We start from the raw sequence: 19,609 nt of genomic DNA on the forward strand, positions 1-19,609 counted from the left end.
CCTCGTATTGTCCTCCATCTACTCTGCACCTTTTGTCTGGTTTGACTGCTTGTAAAGCATGAAGTATAAAATAATCATCAAATTCTGTGTTGAACCTTTTTAGTCAACTTGTTTCCAACACATCAACAAATATTTGACACTTATTTTTGTAATGTTTGATATAATAGATGTAATTTATAAAAAATTACACTTCATTTTTGATTAAAAAAAACAGAAATTCTGATTATTGTGACTTTGGTTTTGATCTGAGGCACATAAATTGATGTATTATCACAGACTGGCACATGTCAAAGTTTAGTCAGGACACTGTTCTGAAATAATGTAAAAATTTTAATGGCAGCAAATAGACACACCTGTGGTTATAAATGTGTGTGTGTGTGTGTGTGTGTGTGTGTGTGTGTGTGTGTGTGTGTGTGTTTATTGTACTGGAAAGCACAATAGTTTGATCCATTATACCACTTATTGTGGCCGGGTCAAATTTGACCGGGAAGACCACAGATGCTATAAATTTTAATAAAACACACATAATTCAAAGAATATAGTCAGAATTCACTTGCAAAGAGCATAGTATGGAACCATCCATGTCATTTTCAAGCAATTATATGAGAGAAAACCATAGTTATGATATGCAAACACTTGAAAACGGGTCAAAATTGACCCGAAGACAACAGGAGGGTTAAACCACCGAATCTCTCCAGTGTTTTGAGATGTGGCCTTTTTACCACACAAGACATTTCGACATGTTATAGAAGGAAATCACATTAATAATAACATGAACTGTGGTTGAATTCCATGAAGCTGCTTTGGTTTCAGAGTAGGGAGTCTGGGGGTTTGTCCCTCCCAGAGAGGGACTCTCATTCCTGCACATTCTCAGGCCACTGTTCTGTCATATCATCTTAATTATTGCAGATTTTAATAAGTTTGCCTGCCTGACTGTAAATATGTAATGAATTAATGTGAAGGAGAATTAAGCTTCTTGTGCATTTCAACCCACACAGTCTGCAAATATCTGCTCATATCTCAAACCACGTCTATTCCTGACTGATCAGAACCGTTTTAATTAACAACATTAGACCTTATTTGTGATTTATTGATAGACGCAGTCACTGTTAGATTTATGAAGACACTCCACAGCAGTGGTTAATGTGATAAAATGATGAATGAAATAAAATGTAAAGATAAAAATAAATGCACTGTTGTTCAATAAAAACCAGCAGTGTTATTTGAAGGGGAACATGGAACATGCAGCACTGTCAGTGGACTCTGTAATGCTCACAGCTAGGATGTCCCCCGTCTGTGCAGTCAGTGCAGTCCTGACTGTGTTTTATTTTACTAGCATTGGTCAAAGGCCGAAGACGATCGGCACAGACAGGTGGGCGCGTTCCTCCGTCATCATGCGTGTGTTGTTTTAAAGCGGTGGCTTAAAATGTACACGAACAGCCAATCACGCTTTGATTGATTTAATTAATTTAATTAGAATAAAAACTTCCATGAGTGGTCGGCGCTTGTGGACAGCTCTGCAGCATCCAGGTATTGTGCATGCTCGCTCACTGTCAAGCTGTCATGGCCTGAGATTTTCCTGTCAAACGTCTGCACATTAACCCCGACCATACGTCCGTGTCATCCACCTGCTTCGACCACAGAGATATCAGAGAGAAAACGTGCACTGTCTGCACACCTGTGTGACACCGCTTTCTAAAAACCAGCACATGATTAGACTGCCTCTGCACACACATCTGACCCGTCACATGTAGGTTCGCAGTGTCTGTGTGGTCCACGTTCACCTGCTGACAAACCAAGAACAGGCCGGCTGACACTGTCACAGCTCAACTGATGCAACAACGTCTTTCCTTCAAACTGTAGCCTGACAGCTGCCGGTGGACAGCACGGAGCCAGCCGACACTTCGCTCTATTTGTTTTCACGGTCGAATCATTTTAAGAAAAACAAGTGTTGAAGGTTAAAAAGTGACACCAAATGACTCGGAGACGTAGTTTTTGTGAGTGAAATGAGTTTCCTGCTGCTGGGGATGACGAAGCTGTGAACTGAGAAGTGAAAGCCAGTTTGAGATGAATAGACTGTGTGTGTGTGTGTGTATTCCTGCAGGTGTGTGTGCGGTGGCTTTCTTTTCGTATGAACTCTGGACCTTTCACACATGTAGCACAGTTGTCCGCGTCAGACATGTTTTCACTGCCTGGAAATACTCGTATGTTTGGTTTAGGCGAGGGGTGGCGGCTGGGTAGCCCCTGCCGGAGGAGGAGGAGGAGGAGGAGGAGGAGGAGGGCTCTGTGTATTTGGACATATTTGCAACATCAGTGAAAGAGTGGAAAACAATGAACAGCCAAGCAGAAAAGAGTACGGAGCAGCTACACTCTGTGATGTCATCAGCTCTGTGATGTCATCATCTAGCAGTGGGGGACATGTGATTGACAGCTTCAGGGACAAATCTCTACTGGAGTTAGTCTTTGCACTGTTCTGACAATGGCTGCCGCTGGTCTGGAGTAAACCTTTAGTTCAGCGGGTTGGGTGAGGAACGATCCGGCTCTACACGCTGTCTTCCCCACTGCCTCTCTGCTGTTGCCGCCTCTCAGTGCGAGACACCTGGCGATGCACTCGGACAGTCGCTGATGACAGTCTTCCAGTTGCTCCGCTCTGTTCGCTCCTCACAGTCAGAAGGTTTTGGGTTGGAACCCATCAGCCGGCTCAGGCCCGTCTGCATCTCTTTCCATGTTCTTCAAAGATCTGCGGTTTAGGTGAACAAACTGCCCAAGTGCGTGACTGTCTCTGTGTCCCTGCCCTGTGATTGGCTGCCGACCTGTCCAGAGCTTTCCCTGACACTCGCCCAGTGTCAGCTGGGATTGGTTGCAGCCCCTTGCTTGTCTTCAGGCTCAGAAGTGTCCTCTTCAGTCTCCATGGTCGTCTCTCTTTGTGTCTGAGTGAAATGCTGATTCTCCTCCGTCTGCTTCTGGAAGGAAGAGAACATTTTCCTGCTCCCCAGTTTAGGTCCAGGCCGGCCTCTGGAGGGGGGAGGAGGAGGAGGAGGAAGCAGAGGGAGATGTTCTTGTGGGACAATGGGATTCTCATTATCACGTCTTCCCCCCTCCTCCTTTTCCTCTCTGTTCTTCTGCCTCCCCCCTCCAAAACACACATCCCACCTCCCTCCGGCATCCCTCCTCTTCCATTCTCACCGTCTCCCCACGGACACCCCCCTTTCTCTCCTCCTTTTCTCCTTGCCTCTCCTTATCCCTCCTCCCTGCTCAGCTTCTCTCTCAGCCCTCCTGGACCCTTCCTGCTTTCCCACAATGCCCCTCTCTCTGCCCTGCTGCCAACACTGCTGGATAATTAGCTCAGCGTCCTCAGATGTTTGCGTGACTGCGTGCAGGGCGTCTGCAGCCATCGTAACATACACCTTCATCATCATCATCATCATCACTGTCATCACTGTTTCTGATCTGAAAGCTCTCGTTTCTGTTCTGAGAAAAAAACTTGTTTCTAACCTTTTATGTTTCTAAACTACGTTTGATCCCGGTCTTACTTTCTCCGACATCCTGATATTCCACCCCTGTGCTCTCAGTCAGTGTGAGAGATGAAGAGGCGGTCAGCTGGTAAAAACATGCAGAAACTCCTGCAGGTTAAACAGGACAAACCATCCCAGCAGACACTTTTAGGCTTAGAATTTAAATTAGCTTTAATATTGTGTCTACAGCTGCGTCCTTTTGTAACAAATGTGATAGATAGATAGATAGATAGATAAAAATACCCAAATAGTAAACAGTAGTAAAAGTATTGTACAAAAAAGAATATCAAAAGCAAATGGCAGTGAAAATAAAGTGTACCGTGACTGTAAGAACAAACTATATATAATAAAATATCGAAATAGCAAGCAGTAAAAAATTATATACATATGATTATGATTGTTGATCTATGGTTGTGTATCAGTGTGTCTCTGATTTTCTCATGTATATTCGTTACTGTTTCCACAAACAAAGGAGTTCACATTTCGGACACGCATGTAAAAATGACCTTGTCTGACCCACTGTCGCCTTTTTACTGACGTACTTCGGCCTGCAAGTTCTCAAAGGTTCGGTCCACCACGCCTTCATTAGGGCTAGGTGGTCGGAGTCACATCACTAAATATAAATAAGGATAGACAGGACATGTACCCTGGCCTGCTTTGGAGGAGAGATGAAGAAAGGAAGGAAGGACTGTGTGGCCAGAAAAGGAGGAAAGGCCCAGGAGAGGAGGAGGATGTGAAGCATCTGGGCAGAGTGTGTGGACGCGGTGTCGGATCCTCCGGAGAAAGGGGAGCAGTGATGATGGATGGAGAGATACAGAAAGACAGAGTGACAGGATGCTGCTGGAGAGAGAGGGATAGAAGCAGGTCACAGTGAGCAGGATGGATGGAGGGGTGGAGGGAAGGGGGGAAGCTCGTAGCTTTCTGTCATGGCCCATTTAGCTGCTGCTGAACGTGAAGACTGAAGGCTGGATTATCACCGACTGTTGCTCTCAAAACCTCACACAGTCCTTTTTGCAGCTCGTAGCAGCGGCCTGTAGCCGCGTCCTCGAATCACCGCCCGCTCATAAAGCCGCCGGTCGAGACCCACGTTAGCACCGCATGACAAACCGCAAGATGTCAGCGGCCCCGCTGCGTGTTCCCACGCTGGAATCACAATGTAAATAACGAGAGGGGGTGAGCTGATGGCCGGCAGGGACGGGTCAGTTTGAGCAGGAGTTGAAAGTGAAGCTTATTCATCCACCGCTGACAAACTTCATGGTGCAGCCATTGTTTATCTTGTGTTATTGTCTCACCTGTTCCCGATATGACACACACTGATGGTGGTGCTCCCGTGCTGCTGCCTGCTGTGTGATGCGCCGAAGTGGGAACTGAAGCTTTCTCTGCCGCACTGCATTATGGGACCTCGGGGCTGAAGTGATGTGTGTTTCTGGGCTCCGTTTGTGTGTTTATGTTAGTCAGCATATTCTTTCCCAGCATGTGTAGTCATAATGCATGTGTGTGCGGGATAGTGTGTGTATGTGTGTGCGGGATAGTGTGTGTATGTGTGTGTGCGTGTTTGCTGTGCATGTGTGTTCCACAGTCAGTGTGTCCGCACACACGGTATGTGTATGCGCTGCATGTCAGGGTGTGTTTGCATGTGTGTTGCGGCCGTGATGCAGGTTGGATGCTGCTGCTCGCTCACAGCAGAGCTGGAGCTCTGTGTGTGTGTGTGTGTGTGTGTGTGTGTGTGTGTGTGTGTGTGTGTGTGTGTGTGTGCTTGTGTGTGTGTGTGTGTGTGTGTGTGTGTGTGTGTGTGTCCCAATCTATTGGACAGAGGGGGTGGAGGAGGAGTAGGATGAAGAGCAGGGGATGTGGAGGGGGTAGTTAGCTTTCACTGAAGGGACCCCATGTGTATCCTAGCAACAGGCTGGTTTGGAAATGGGATGGAGCTCTGAGCAGAGGGAGAGTGCCCACAAAACAACAGAGGAAATGAGAGGCAGAGCGAGAGAGGCTGCTAATAATGTGTGGATGGAGGCAGTGGAGGTGCAGCAGGTCAGAGGAGAAAGACGGAGGGTCAGACAGAAAGCTGAATATAATATATATATATATATTCTATAATATATATTTATATATATGTTTTATAGGAACAGTAGTGTTTGATGCAAACAAAAAAAAACACTGCAGAAAATATGTTCTGTGAAAAATTGTTTGTTGAATCTGTTGAAATCTTCACAGTGATTTCACTCAAATGTCAGATGAATGAGGGAGACTTATCATACGTAGGGAGGGGTCCTGATTTTTCAAATCAAATAATCACTAAACTGTAGTTAATTTAAACAGAAGATACTTGTGCTCAAAAAGAGGATTCATTCTCAGTGAAGAACCTTGGAGCTCTAATCTGCCTCTATACCTGCCAAAGAGCAGTGATTCCTAACACGTCTCTGGGGGTCATCAGGTGGAAACCTCCCTTCAACGGTGTTTCGCCTGCTTAGTCCCACGACACCTCCAGGAGGCTAGGCGGTGAACTCCGGCGTCCCAGAGTCACCCCCCCTAGTGCCAGTTCGCACTGCTCCTACACAATCCAAACAGCACCGCCACGTTCAACTGACCCAGAGATGCTCCAGGTAGTGGCCAGTACCGATGCTACCATTTAGCTAATGCTAATGCTAACCGCTAAGAAGAACAGAAGAAGACAATACAGTTCCGATGCTACCATTTAGCTAATGCTAATGCTAACTGCTAAGAAGAACAGAAGAAGACAGTACAGCTAGATTAACCTAAATCAAGTCTGAAGCGACAGTCCAAACCACGCTATACAGGTCAAGCTAGCTGCTAGCACACCACAAGACTACAACAACAAGGCAACGTTTGAGAGGGAATTCAGTGAATATCAAATAGCAGTTTTGTTTTTTCTACATCATTCCAGCGTCAATAATAATTTCTGTCAAATATACTAGATATACTCGCTGATATGAAGTACACCATGTGTTCATGTATTTAATTAGCTCTTTGTTGTTTGTATGATTGCACGTAGCATTACCTTTAAAACCAGCGGACATGACACTAGGAAATGAAATGGGGAGTGGAATGGGGGGAACACCTAGCTGTGTCTTCAGACCTGAAAATGGGTCATGGGTCTGCTGCTGGTGAGCAGAGCATTCGACGTGTTTTAATGAGCCCGACCCCCAGAGAGACACGTCGCGTGTCTCACCGGGTCCCTGCTTGGAAAAAAGGCCTAAAAATAGTCCAGTTGTCAGTGTTTCAGTGTTTCAGTGGCCGAGTCTTTGTCATGAACACACACACGCAGCCCCCCCCGTTTGTGTGTTTACTGTGTTTATTTGTATGTTCACTCGAGTGTGTCCTGCAGACGGACAGCTCTGCCCTCGCACCTCGCTCTCCTCTCTGACTTTGACCCTTCTGCTCGGCCAGTAGGAAGTGGGGGGTTGGTGTGTGTGTGTGTGTGTGTGTGTGTGTGTGTGTGTGTGTGTGTGTGTGTGTGTGTGTGTCTCCGATGCATGCTGTGCTGTCCTGTCTGCTGTGCCTTAAGGTGTCCCCTGAACACACACACACACACACACGCCTCCGCCCTGTGGCACACATAGATGTGTGAGTGTGTGTGTGTGTGTGTGTGTGCGTGTGCATGCTGTCACATAAGCTACAGTCCCGGGCCAGTGATGTGCCCTACAACCGCAAGGAGGAGAGGTGGGGGAAGTCCGGTGTGTGTGTGTCATGCTCTGTGTGCATGTGTGTAGTTATAAATGTGTGTATTCATGTACTTTTTTTATTTCCTGACATATCGTGTGTGTGCATGTGTGTGTGAGCTGGTTTTGCGTCACATTCGGCCCCTCGATCGGGGACAACGAGCAGCAGAGCAGACAGTGGAGGACAAACATGTTGTCTCTTCCCACCTCTCGGTTCTTTGTGTGTTTGTGTGTGTGTGTGTGTGCACGTGTGTTTGTGTGTTTCTTTTTCTGTGTGTGTGTGTGTGTGTGTTTCTCTCTCTCTCTCTCTCTCTGTGCGTGCATGTTTCTGTGTGTATGTGTGTGTGTATGTTTCTCTATCTCTGTGTGTGTGTGTGTGTGTGTGTGTGTGTGTGTGTGTGTGTGTGTGTGTGCGCGCGTGTCTGTGTGTGTGTGTGTTTCTCTCTCTCTCTCTCTCTGTGCTTGCGTGTTTCTGTGTGTATGTGTGTGTATGTTTCCTGCTGTGTGTGTGTGTGTGTGTGTGTGTATGTGTGCGTGTTTCTGTGTGTTTCTGTCTGTGTTTCTCTGTGTGTGTGTGTGCGTGTGTGTGTGTGTGTGTGCGTGTGCGTGTGCGTGTGCGTGTGTGTGTGTGTGCGTGTGTGTGTGTGTGTGCGTGTGCGTGTGTGTGCGTGTGCGTGTGTGTGTGTGTGCGTGTGTGTGTGTGTGTCCCGGAGCAGCCCGGCCCCCCTGTGATGTGCCAGGGAGAGGGGAAGGGCACTGCTGGCCCGGCATGCTGTAAACACACATCAGAGAGAAGAGGCAGCGTCCTGTGGGGATGAAACATGGAGCAAACAGAAACTGTAGTTCCTCGAATGGCCTCCAACACCCAGTCAGCCCCCACAGACCCCCATGACAAAATGCACAACTTTGCAGCAGAAATAAACATGATAACAGCCTGGTGCTGTACAGGGGGGGAATTATATTGAGGCTCAGATTTATGCAGAGTTCTGGCCGCAGTGACAGCTAGCCGCCCAGGCTAGCCTTCAGCTCCACCCACGCTCCACCTCTCTGCCCATTTTTAGATTAGCTGGGAGTTTGTTGGAGTCAGTCACTGCCAAGACGGCAACAGCCGGAGCTGCTGTCGCTGATCGTCATGATGACGCTTCAGAAACCCGCGAGTGACGTCATCATGTCCGTCTTTCATACAGGCTGCGTCCTGTGTCACAGTAGGAAGAAAGAACACTGAGGTGGAATTCACGCTCAGCGTTTGTCTCCCTACAAAAGACATCATTGACGAGTGAGTAGAGAGCTGGGTGACGGCTTTATTGGCCTTTTGTACCACCTGTTGTTTCGTCGATGCACGAGACACAGAAATGCGTTCAGTCCAGTGTCCAGTTTCATCTAGAAGACAAGTTTCATAACAGATAACCATGGCAACAAGCCAAACACTGTCAGTCGCTGACACTACCTGTGAAAACTGCAAAACTCACTGTGTAAATGGCAATAAGAGTTCTTGTCAGATGACTCTTCTCTGCTATCAGGGGGGGTGGGTTCTGCTCTCTGTGCACTATATGAGCTTTGATCCTGTTTAGAATAACTGCACATGCAGCATTTTAAAACTGGAGGCAGAACTTTTTTTTGCAGTTTCGGTTTGATTTAGTCAATAAATTCAGTGAGAACTGAGAAGCTGCACGTCATCACTGTGAGCAGAACGCGCTGAGAGCGGCGGCGAGCCCTTTGTGGACCTGTTTTGCCCTGAGCATCGCCTCTCAGTCTCACTCGTCTCGTTTGTAGGACGCTGTTGAGACTGCAGGAGGAGGACTGCAGGCGCTGCTCAGGCCTGGCCGAAGTCCTGCATCTCTGCATGCTTTTCTGATAGAAAGAAGCAATATATCAGTTAGTTTCTGTTTGAACTCACAGTTATTGTTCTCCTATAACGTAGAAAAACAGAATAATGATGATCAGTATGAACTTTCATAGCACGTCCAGGTGTTTTTGTGAAACTGTCCTTCACAGTTTTTGGCTGAGGATCTCGCTCTCTTTGTGGAACCTGTTTTCTGAACGTGCTGCTCCTTCCAGGAGGGTCAGTGCTGCTTCCCCTGCATCACGCCCCAGCCGTCCTCTTCATCTTCATTGTCTTCCTCCAGTGTTCCCTCCTTTGTCTCCTCTGAGAGGGATCTCCTCTTATCTCCTCTCCTCCGTCCTCTTTTCTTGCACTTCTCCTCTCGACCAGCGTCCTGCTGTTTTCCTTCATTTTCCTCCTTCACACGCTCGCCTCCTCCTCCTCCTCCGCCTGGCAGTTGTAATAGCATTGGGGATGGGTTGGGGGAGGTGGACAGGGTGGGGGGCACATTAGAAACATCCCCTCTGTGATAAGCTGCAGCTGGTTACCATAGCAACGCTTATTACAGTACCTGCACATGGGTGGGAGAGGAGAGAGGCAGCGGGTCAAGAGAAAGTGTCCTGTGTGCGTGCATGTGTGTTTGTGTGTGTGTGTGTGTGTGTGCGTATGTGTGTGTTTGTGTGTTTTTGTGTGCGTGCATGTGCGCACGTGTGTGTGCGCACACTTGTAAGACATAAAGACTCTAGTTCATTGGCTCTTCATTAGATGCTCTATATCTGGTAGAGGCTGTGCTAGGAAACACTGCTCACGCACACACACACACACACACACACACACACCTGCCACCCGGCTCCCCCTCACACAGACAGGTAGACAGGCCCCCCGCCTCCTGTCGGATGGATATTTAACACGGTTCACACATGCAGCAGGCTGTGTCACACTGTAGCTTCGTCTTTGCTGCTAATCCACGTGCAGGAGAACATGTTTTTCTTTCATCCAGAATAAAGCTGCACTAATTCACATTTTATGTGAACAGCCTGTGACTCAGTGGAACTTTTTAGCTTCTTTGTTTTGATTCTTCAGCACGTTTACTGAGCTGTTCAGTCTTCCATCAGACTCACTTCCAACTAAAGCACTGATAACCCGCTGCACAGCACCTGCCCACATCGTACAGCAGACAGACGAGGTTAGCGGCTAGCTGGCTAGACTGTCCGTACATTTAGTTTTTTACTGTTTTTTTTATTCTCCTGTGCAGTAGTATAAACACTATTTATCATTATTATTGAAGGCTGCTTACGTTTTTCCCACAGTTAATGGGGCAATAAATAGTTTTAATTTTTTTTCCTTTATATTCCTGTCTGTATGTGTGTGTGTGATGCACTTCTCGTTGTTATCCACTGACACATACTGTATTAAGGTGTCAGAGCAGGTAGTGAAGCCCTCCTCCCCCCTCTTCCTTCCCTTTCCCACTCTTTCGAGTCCCTCTTTCCAGAGCCACACCTCACGCTCCCACAGCCTCGAGGGAAGAAGAGTAGTTCCCAAGACTTCCTGGTATTCCCAGAACTAACTCTGTGTGTGTGTGTGTGTGTGTGTGTGTGTGTGTATGCGTGTGTGTATGTGTGTGTGTGTGTCTCAGAGACAGATGCAGAGAGACGGCTCCGTCCTTTGGGAAGTCTGGTTAATAGGTGTAGACGTCTTTGTCTGAGTCAGGGCTGTTATTGAGGTATAATGGTACATCATGAATTTATGTCCCAGCATTGAACAGCAGGAAACTGTCCCGGCATGGGGGCAACACTCAAACACTTATTTACACTTTAAAAATGAGGCCCTGTTTGACATGAATTTAACCTCCTCAATCTTCTGATGTCTCTTATTTGGCAAGTAATCTGTAAAAATATGCAGTGTGAATGTATTTCTATGGACGTTTCAGGGCACTTCCACAAGCTCTAGAGGTGTTTCTGAAGCGGAGACAAGCCCCCCCAACAGTGTGGCCGGTGATCAGTAATCAGGTTGTGATAAATAGTCGACTCAGAATAACTTCCAGGATCCAAATAATGTTCAGGTTCTCAGCCAGAAAGGTTTAAGATGGCCAAAACGCAGCTTCATGATAATCATCGAGCCTAACGATCAGTCTGCGATGCCACAGAATTGATCTGTATTTGTGATCGTGCAGCTTTATTGATCTCTGATCTCGAATGCCACCATAGTTCCTGATTCAGTGTGCTTTGCATCGACTGCTGCTTTAAAAAACTCTTTTTATGTTTATCCAGGGAGGTTTTGTGTTGCGTGAAGTTCACCAGCAGCTCTTTGAGCAGATGAGTCACAGCTGACACAGGAAGCTGTGAATGTGCCTTTGACAGTGAAGACAGGAGTCGCTCTGATTTGAAAAGAAAGTCCTTCGTGTTTTCTGCTTGTGGCGCCGCCGACAGTTTTCACTTCACTCTTTGTGGTCTGATGAGATTCAGGATGATGCTGCTGTGTTCGAGCTGAACACTCACCTCTTCAGCCGAGCTCGTTATTAAAGCTGTTTTCTGTGTTTTAAGTGGCCTTGTGTCGCAGGAAGTGAAGCGCTTCCTGCGCTGTTATTAGTCCTTCTGATGATCAGCTTCAAAAACATGATGACTGTTCTGTGGTCACATGACTCTAAAACCATCCAGATCAGTTTCAGAGGAAACGTGTCGCTGTTTTCTATCTGTTGCACCAGGTTTGAATAGGAGCTCATGAGTTTACAGATGCAACAAGTCAAACCATCCCAGCTCGCCACACCGTGCTGACGTGTCAAACATGTCTCTCAGGACGAAGCTGTGACGCTGGTCTCATGTGTGTCCCGTGTTACTGCGTCGTCCCTGGCAGGTCACTCTGTCTCCCGTCTGTCCACTGTGGACCCTTTTAAAAAAGAAATGTAAAGTTGTCCCTGTCTGTTTCCAGTGTGTGGACAGCGTATCAGGAGTGGACTCGTCCCTGAAGCGCGTGGCGGTGGTCGAGGATTTCTTCGACATCATCTACGCCATGCACGTGGAGATCGGCGCCGACCCCGGCAAAGCCCCCAAACACGCCGGCCAGAAGAAGACCTACAAAGCTGTAAGCGTGCCGTGAAGCCGTTCTCATCCTTCTCCTGTTGTTTTCATTCTTTGGCTGCTCTCACGGCTGCTTCTCACGCAGGTTTCCGTCTCACTCTTCACCGCTCTGTGTCTCGCCGTGTCTCCTCTGTCTCACGCCATCCTCCAGCCCACAGAGCGTATCCCTCTTTCATAACTCGTGTGGTCTGTTGCTTAACGCTCTGTCTTTTGCCTTTCTCTCTCTCTCTCTCTCTTCCTCTTCTTCTGGGCTTCATTCCTCTTTTACCGTCTCTGGCAAGAAAAGACAAACAGCGTCTTTGTCTTTCAACAACCTCCGAGACGCCGCTCTACTTTCTGTTTCGCATCAGATCAGCCAGTCTTTGTGAAACCGCTCTGGTCGACACATCCAGTCAGTTTCTTTGACTTTGAATGTTTTGATCATTTTGTTCAGAGCTGGATTCATCAATATATTCACTTGTAGATCAACAGAAGAATCCTGTGAGAGGATTCACTGCTCTTTTTGTCTGATCAAAACAAATCAAAACAATAAATCAATTCAGATGAGAAGCCAGCTTGCAGATTAATTGATAGGGAAAATAATTGGTAGCTTCTGCCCTACTTTAAAAGTGCTTCTGGTTATTTAGGTCACAGGATGTATGCAGTTGATGGTGTGTGAAAGTGGGCTATCTTCATTATCAGCATCACTCTTAATCACTCTTTATTTTTTGTTCCACATTTCGTTTAGTTTCTTTTCTAAATTTATTTGCTGTCTTTTGCTTTTGTTTGTCACTATCATTGATTCGACCACATGAACTCTGCAGCCAGGAACGCTGACGGATTCTGAACATATTTCTAACCTAAAACCTAAAAGTCTAAACCAACCTGTTAAACCTGTGCACACCTGTGCACACCTGTGCTTAATTTGCTGATGATGGAGGCAGATGTAGAAATAGATGTTTTGGAGACAAGTGACAGTAAATCCAGCTGGGCTGCTGTGTCTCTGCTGTCTCAGCTGCTGACACTGCCCTCTTTTGGTGACATTGAGGAAGTGCAGCTTTCATGTATTTGTCTCTGGGCAGAGAGAAGCTGAGTCTGTCAGCCAGCCGGGATTTCTTCTTCACTTCTTACATCTCCTCTTCTTCTTTATTTTCCTACTGATCTGTACATCTTCTTTATGTCCTCTTTTAAAAAGAAATCATTCAACAGTTAATGTAATAATCAGGTTTGATCTGTCAGCCTGATCTCTGTGTCCTTCTACAGTATATATATATATGTGTGTGTGTGTGTGTGTGTGTGTACACACTTAGAGCTAGGAGCTAGCTTGCCATGCCACATAGCTTCAGGTCTGAGTGCCACCAAAGGCTGTGAGTGACATTTGCCTTTGCTTTACCCCCTCCTTTCTAGACACACACATGGTCTCATGCATGCACACACACACACACACCACCCATCCGTCCATGCTGGCTGTTTTCCCCCCTCCTTCCTCTTCTCTCTTCTTTTGTGTCTTTGTGCGTCTCTTTCAGTATAAATGTTTGATTTATGCATCTGCACATTCAGACACGCCCACAGATTTATACACCTCATATCCTGAACCTCACTGGCTGCAGCACTTCTTTAAAAAAACCCACCTTAAAGGCTTTGAGACCATTTGTGGACCTGTCTCGTCATTCTGGGCCTCTTTTTAAATTTGGTGAACAACATGACTTGAACTTGTTGGTTTGTGGTTAAATGATAATCTTAGATTTTCGAGTCGGTCCCTCAGACTGCAGAGCTGTGACAGACGAGGTCACAGTGCAGATCGAGCAGACGTCCTCCGAGCAGAGAAGCATCCAAGTCACAGCTCTGCTCGCTCTCACTCATATGAAGCCATTATGGGATACGTTAAAAATGACTATAAAGATGCATCTACAACACGTCTCATCTCCCAGATAATCGTACACGTTTCTGATGACATGTGTGTTTATCATGTCAGTACTTCATGTCTCTGTTTAATGTCTTTTTATTTAACCTTTATTAACCAGCCATTCGATGATGTTTATGCACTTAAATCACCTTATATGAAGATTTACACTGTGACTGCTGCATGCTCTAAATCAAAAGAAATGTGCTCATATTCTATGCAGATTTCAGTGATTGTGATTATGTGTGCAGCTCTGTCCACGTACCACCATCATACAGCCCAGAGTCTCCTTTGAGAGCTTCAGAAACTCGAATCCTGTCTCTGTCTCTCTCTGTCTCTGTCTCAGATAGCGGAGACGTACGCCTTCCTGCCCAGAGAGGCGGTGACTCGTTTCCTGATGAGCTGTGGAGAGTGTCAGAAGAGGATGCACATCAGCACCGCGGGACAGGACTGCAAAGGTACAAACACAGCACATCTTTTTATTTCTGCCGCTAACAGGCGACAGAAGCTGAGGCTGCACGATATTTACCCTCCACCGCGGTCCAGTGTGTGACATTTATTCACTACATAGTACTTCCTGCTAACAGTCAGACAGTTTAGTTCATCAGGTTTTACAGAGACAGATTCCTGTTACTGACGACACAGAGTGACGCTGGCGTGTGAGGCTTCGAGCTCTCAGTTTCCGTTCCGTCGAGGGGACGACTGACTGATTTTATGGACATTAAAGGGCAACTCCGCTGATTGTAAAGTCAAAGTTTATGTTGTGAGAAGAGCAGTTTAACGGCGTCAGTGTCTCAGAGGACCTGACCAGACCTGTAGCTGCTGCCAGCATAACACACCTGACTCCCTGACCCAACTGTGGGCTGTCACGTTGCATCGTGGGTAATGTAGCACAATCTGTTCTTTTCCATGCGATGAGACTCGTGTCACAGGAGTGCAGTGATAGAGGACTTAGCTTTTCTCCATCAGTTTGCTGTATTCATCCATCGTCACCACAGGACACAGGCTGTGGTGCTACTTTATGTATCTGAGCTCACAGCAGAACAGATTAAAGGTTATTAATTTAATTTCACTAATGGCAGAATTCAGCTGCATCAGGGTCAGATCACACGGATCAGATCAAAGATGATCAGCTGGAATTATTTCACTGGTGATTCTCTCTTTCTTCAGTTTAATGAAGTCGGCATGAAATTTAAGTCCAGTTCTGGCAAAGAAGGATATAAAATCTGCTCCCCCTCCATGTTTTTTTTCTCTGCATCTCCATTAAAACACGAAGGTTCAAAGGGTTCCTCCCCGTCCCTCACTCTTCCTCTTTGTCATCACTCTCTCTTATTCGCCTTCTTCCTCCGCAGTGGCTTTCATTAGAGTCCATCTCCCCTTTTTCATCCTTCCTCTCCTTTTCCCTCTCACGTATTTGTCCTCCCTCCCTGCAAAATCCTCATCACATCCCCGACTGTAAAAATGAGTGAACACGAATAAACGAGGAAGGTTTTCTGAACAGATCCAGTTCAGTTGCACTGAATGATTGAAGGATTTATTGATATTCATTTGGGTCACCGTGTTTGGTGCCATAATCTCAAATATTTACAGTTTAAATATTGATTATTTCACCTTATTGTGTCTTCCTGTGGGGGTGGAAATGCCTTATTCACTGTGCGTGTTTTCCACCAAGGTGTGTTGTTAGCCCCGCCTTCCTCGAGCTCAGTTGGTCGACTTCCTGCCATCGCACCTGTCAATCATCCAGATGATCAGCCTGTAACCAGCATCTGTGACGCCTCGACAGGATCTGAATAAGCAGACAGTTAAAAAATGAGCTCATGTTCACTGGTTTGAGATGTTTAGCTTGTTAGCTAGTTTGCTCTGCAAGAGCTGCTGATTCCTCTGCTTCAGGAAAAACACTCCAGGGTTTAAACGTACGGTCCCAGAAGCTGAAGAGTACGGCCCCGGTTCACTGCTGGATCTCCGCTGAGACTCATGATGGACAGTCGAGTCCAAGTATCAACCTTCCTGTTCACGTTGGTGTGTGTTTTCACACACTGGGCTGTGGTGGAGGCTGCTAGCAGCAGCTAGCGTAGCTCTGCTCGCTCTTTTCTGCTCGCTCACTTTTCGTTACATCTTTTCTAATAACGGAAACGTTAAGATGTGACGACACTTCACCGTCAGTCAACAGAAAATATGTCAAAGTCTCTGAGTTTGGACATTTTTTTGACCCTTTTTCTCAGCTGGCCCGCCCCCCTCTGCCAACTCTGACACCCCCCATTATATATGTTCTGCAACTACTGGCACCCTGAAGGCCCCCGTCCCTGTCTTTTTCCCTCATCCACACTCCCATCCCTCCCCCATTCCTCTTCCTTATCCTCCAACTGTCTCACCAGCTCTTCTTCTGTTTCTCCCTCCCATTATCCCCCCAACGCTGCTCCAAGCTCCCTGTCCCGTCCCTGTATCCTTCCCCTCCTCCATCCTCCCCTCCTTTGTCACCTCCTCTATCGGTCCCTATACCCTCCGTCCGTCCCTGCCTCCCTACCCTGCCTCACTCCCCCCCGGGTTTTCTCCTCGTCCCTCATTAAACAGAGGAGTCATTGGAGTGTCCTGTCTCTCTCCTCAATTAGCCTAATTAATGGCTTTTAACAAAGAAAATGGCCCAGGAAACGAGCTCATTTTCCACATAGTGGGGGGAGAGAGAAAGAACGAACCGGTGCTGATGGGGGGCTGGGGGACAAATCTGAAGTGCTGCAGAGAGTAGAATATAGAAGAAGAAGAGTCCACACAGAGGAGGACAAAAGGAGGAGGAGAAGATCAGGAGTCCTCGTTTTTCCTGTTTACACATGAACAAATACAGACGATGGTGTGTGTGTGTGTGTGTGTGTGTGTGTGTGTGTGTGTGTGTGTGTGTGTGTGTGTGTGTGCGCGCATGTGCGTGTGTATTTGCATGTGCATGTCTGTGTGTTGTGCCATCACTGGATGCCACTCAGAGCGAGAGCAGCTAATTGCCTTCCTACCCTGTGGGGGTTCGGCCTCTCCCTGCCAGAAACACACACACACATGACCTCAGTCCCCTTTATCGCTGTGCTGAAGTGACTCCCACTAAAGTTCAGCTGTGAATTATTAAATGCAATTAATCAGCGTGGACGAGGCCATGTTTAATTGACACAGGCAGCAGGCTTGCTGTGTGTGTGGGGGTGTGGGTGTCTGTGTGGGGGTGTGTATGGGTGTGTGTGTGTGTGTGGATTAGCCGCAGACTTTTCTATTTTTTCACGTAGAAAAATGAATGATCCTCGTTTCACAGCTAAACGAGCGAGCGTCTCCTCCCCCTGCACGGTGTCGGTGTCGCCCCCGTCAGTTCTGTTCACAGTTCGTCTGTTGCATGTCTGTCCGTCCTGGAGGAGAGATCAGTCAATACCCGCTGGCTTCCTCTCAGGGCCAATAGTCCAGTCACCCATAGCCACGAGTGAATGTTCACAATAAAGAACCAAAGAAAAAAGTTTACTGTGCAAATTCTTCGAGGGGTTTTATGTGGGGGGGGTTTTCTTGTGTGCTGATTCGGGATTCAAGTTCATTAAAACCAAAAGGGGGTCAGGAGCCTCGCGTTGGCGGCTCTGTGTCATATTATCGGTCAGTTATCGCAGTCTGTCTCTCTGGAGAATACACACTCTCACTATCAATCACCGATCGATGGTGACAGATGTGTCTATTCTGCTAAGCCGTATTGATCTTGTGCCCCATATTCATGTCCACTCTGTAGACGCTCCAGACGTTAGACCCGTCCTTTAAGAGACCAGTAGATAGTGACTGAAGTATGGAGGTGGAGATGTGATTTGTGACCTGCTTTTATTCCCTGTTGCTGTTTTTCCTTTATGACTCAGCTGCTGTTCCAGCGCCGCATGTCCTCACACTGTCGAGTCAACTCGCTGTAAACTATATGACACCCTGTCCTTAGACCCAAGTACCTGAGGAGGGAACAGATAGGAAGCATATGTGATGCTGTGATGTGTACAGCAAGGACCAACACAGTAAAATTACTGTGTGGACACACAATAGATTGTAAACGTATACGAAGAACATTAATCTGGGATGATGTTGAGATGAGAGACAGAGAGAAGGAGGACACAACAGGTTGAAGTCTGGATTCATCACAGGATTGAGTGGCAGCTGAGAGTTTGAAGCTTGGATTTAAGGCCGACGAGGCTGCTTGTCTTCGTCCTCCGGCTCTAGAGGGTCCTCTAGTGTCGGCCGTCTGACAGCTCATGATAATAGATGACATGAACGGTCGACGTGCTGAAGACAGACCGACCGGCTGTCAGTTACAAGGTTCCTGTGTTTTATTTTGAAAAGCTGAAACTGTGAAAGTCATGAAGCTGAAGATGATGAAACTGAACCTCCAGTTCAGTGAAAACCAGCAGCTCCTCGTGGTTTTCCTTCGCTCTGTTCAGTGTCTGTCGCTCCGGCTTGTGTCACCGCTAATGAAAATGTATTTTAAGTTGACGCAGAGGATTCAAACTTTCCTCTCATTATTGTAGAAAATAGCTTTTACATGCACATACATACATCCATTATTAAACATTCAGTTGCCAGTTTCTGACTGTCGGGACAGCAGTCTGATGCAGCATCAGATTCAGTCTGCAGGTTTGTTACACAGCCCTGTTTGAGTCCTGGTGCTGAGCTCCTGATATCTCCTCTGGGAATCAAACACATAGAGCAGCAAATATTTTCTCCTGCATTTTAGTTTTTAATGACACAAAGGTAGTAATCACAATTATTATTTTATTATATATAGTTTGTTCTTACAGTCACGGTACACTTTATTTTCACTGCCATTTGCTTTTGATATTCTTTTTTGTGCAATACTTTTACTACTGTTTACTATTTGGCTATTTTATTATTATGTATATAATCTTTTTACTGCTCGCTATTTTTATATTTTATTATGTATAGTTTGCTCTTTATAGTCTTATTTTCACTTATTTCACTGTGTGTAATGCTGCTGCTCTATCTATCTATCTATCTATCTATCTATCTATCTATCTATCTATCTATCTATCTATCTATCCATCCATCCATCCATCCATCCATCCATCCATCCATCCATCCATCCATCCATCCATCCATCCATCCATCCATCCATCCATCCATCCATCCATCCATCCATCCATCCATCAAGGTTGGTGAGGTTTAGTCTGCAGAACCACATCAGACCTGTTCCAGTCCTCAGTCCTTCGTTTAGTGGCATAGACTGTACTACTACAGTAATATGAAGTACCTGCTCATAGTACTTTGCCAACAGCTTCCTCCGTCACAGGTCCGGCTGCAGACAGGACAGCATCCTGTCGCTCCTCTGCTAAAATGTCTCCTCCTCTCCCCTCCAGAGAACGACAGGCCGAGCTCTCTGGTGTTGGAGGTCATAGACTACAACATGCCTCTCACCACCACCTACATGAAACAGATGAAGCTGCAGTGCATGAACAACAACAAGGTACGTGAAGTCAAACAGCAGACACACTGGCTCTGACTCTGGAACTGTTGCTGAAGAACTTCCTTCACGGCGGCTCGTTCAGCATCTTCACAGCTGCTTTAAACGCTCGACTACGACGAGCTTGTAGGAGGAAACCAGGAGGCTCACTGAAGCCTCGTAGGAA

General features: G+C 46.7%; 1 protein-coding gene across 1 annotated transcript in view; it reads left to right on the forward strand.

Moving 5' to 3' along the window:
- The window catches only part of LOC121612539 (nucleolar protein 4-like), a 128,834-nt gene that overhangs the window by 21,024 nt on the left and 88,201 nt on the right, over window positions 1-19,609 (forward strand). Inside the window, exons 2-4 of the mRNA XM_041945489.1 lie at window positions 11,946-12,098; window positions 14,323-14,434; window positions 19,340-19,446. Coding sequence (XP_041801423.1) covers window positions 11,946-12,098; window positions 14,323-14,434; window positions 19,340-19,446 — 372 coding nt within the window. The remainder of the gene's footprint in view (window positions 1-11,945; window positions 12,099-14,322; window positions 14,435-19,339; window positions 19,447-19,609) is intronic.

Source organism: Chelmon rostratus, chromosome 10, assembly GCF_017976325.1.
Source record: "Chelmon rostratus isolate fCheRos1 chromosome 10, fCheRos1.pri, whole genome shotgun sequence".
Taxonomy (NCBI): domain Eukaryota; kingdom Metazoa; phylum Chordata; class Actinopteri; order Chaetodontiformes; family Chaetodontidae; genus Chelmon; species Chelmon rostratus.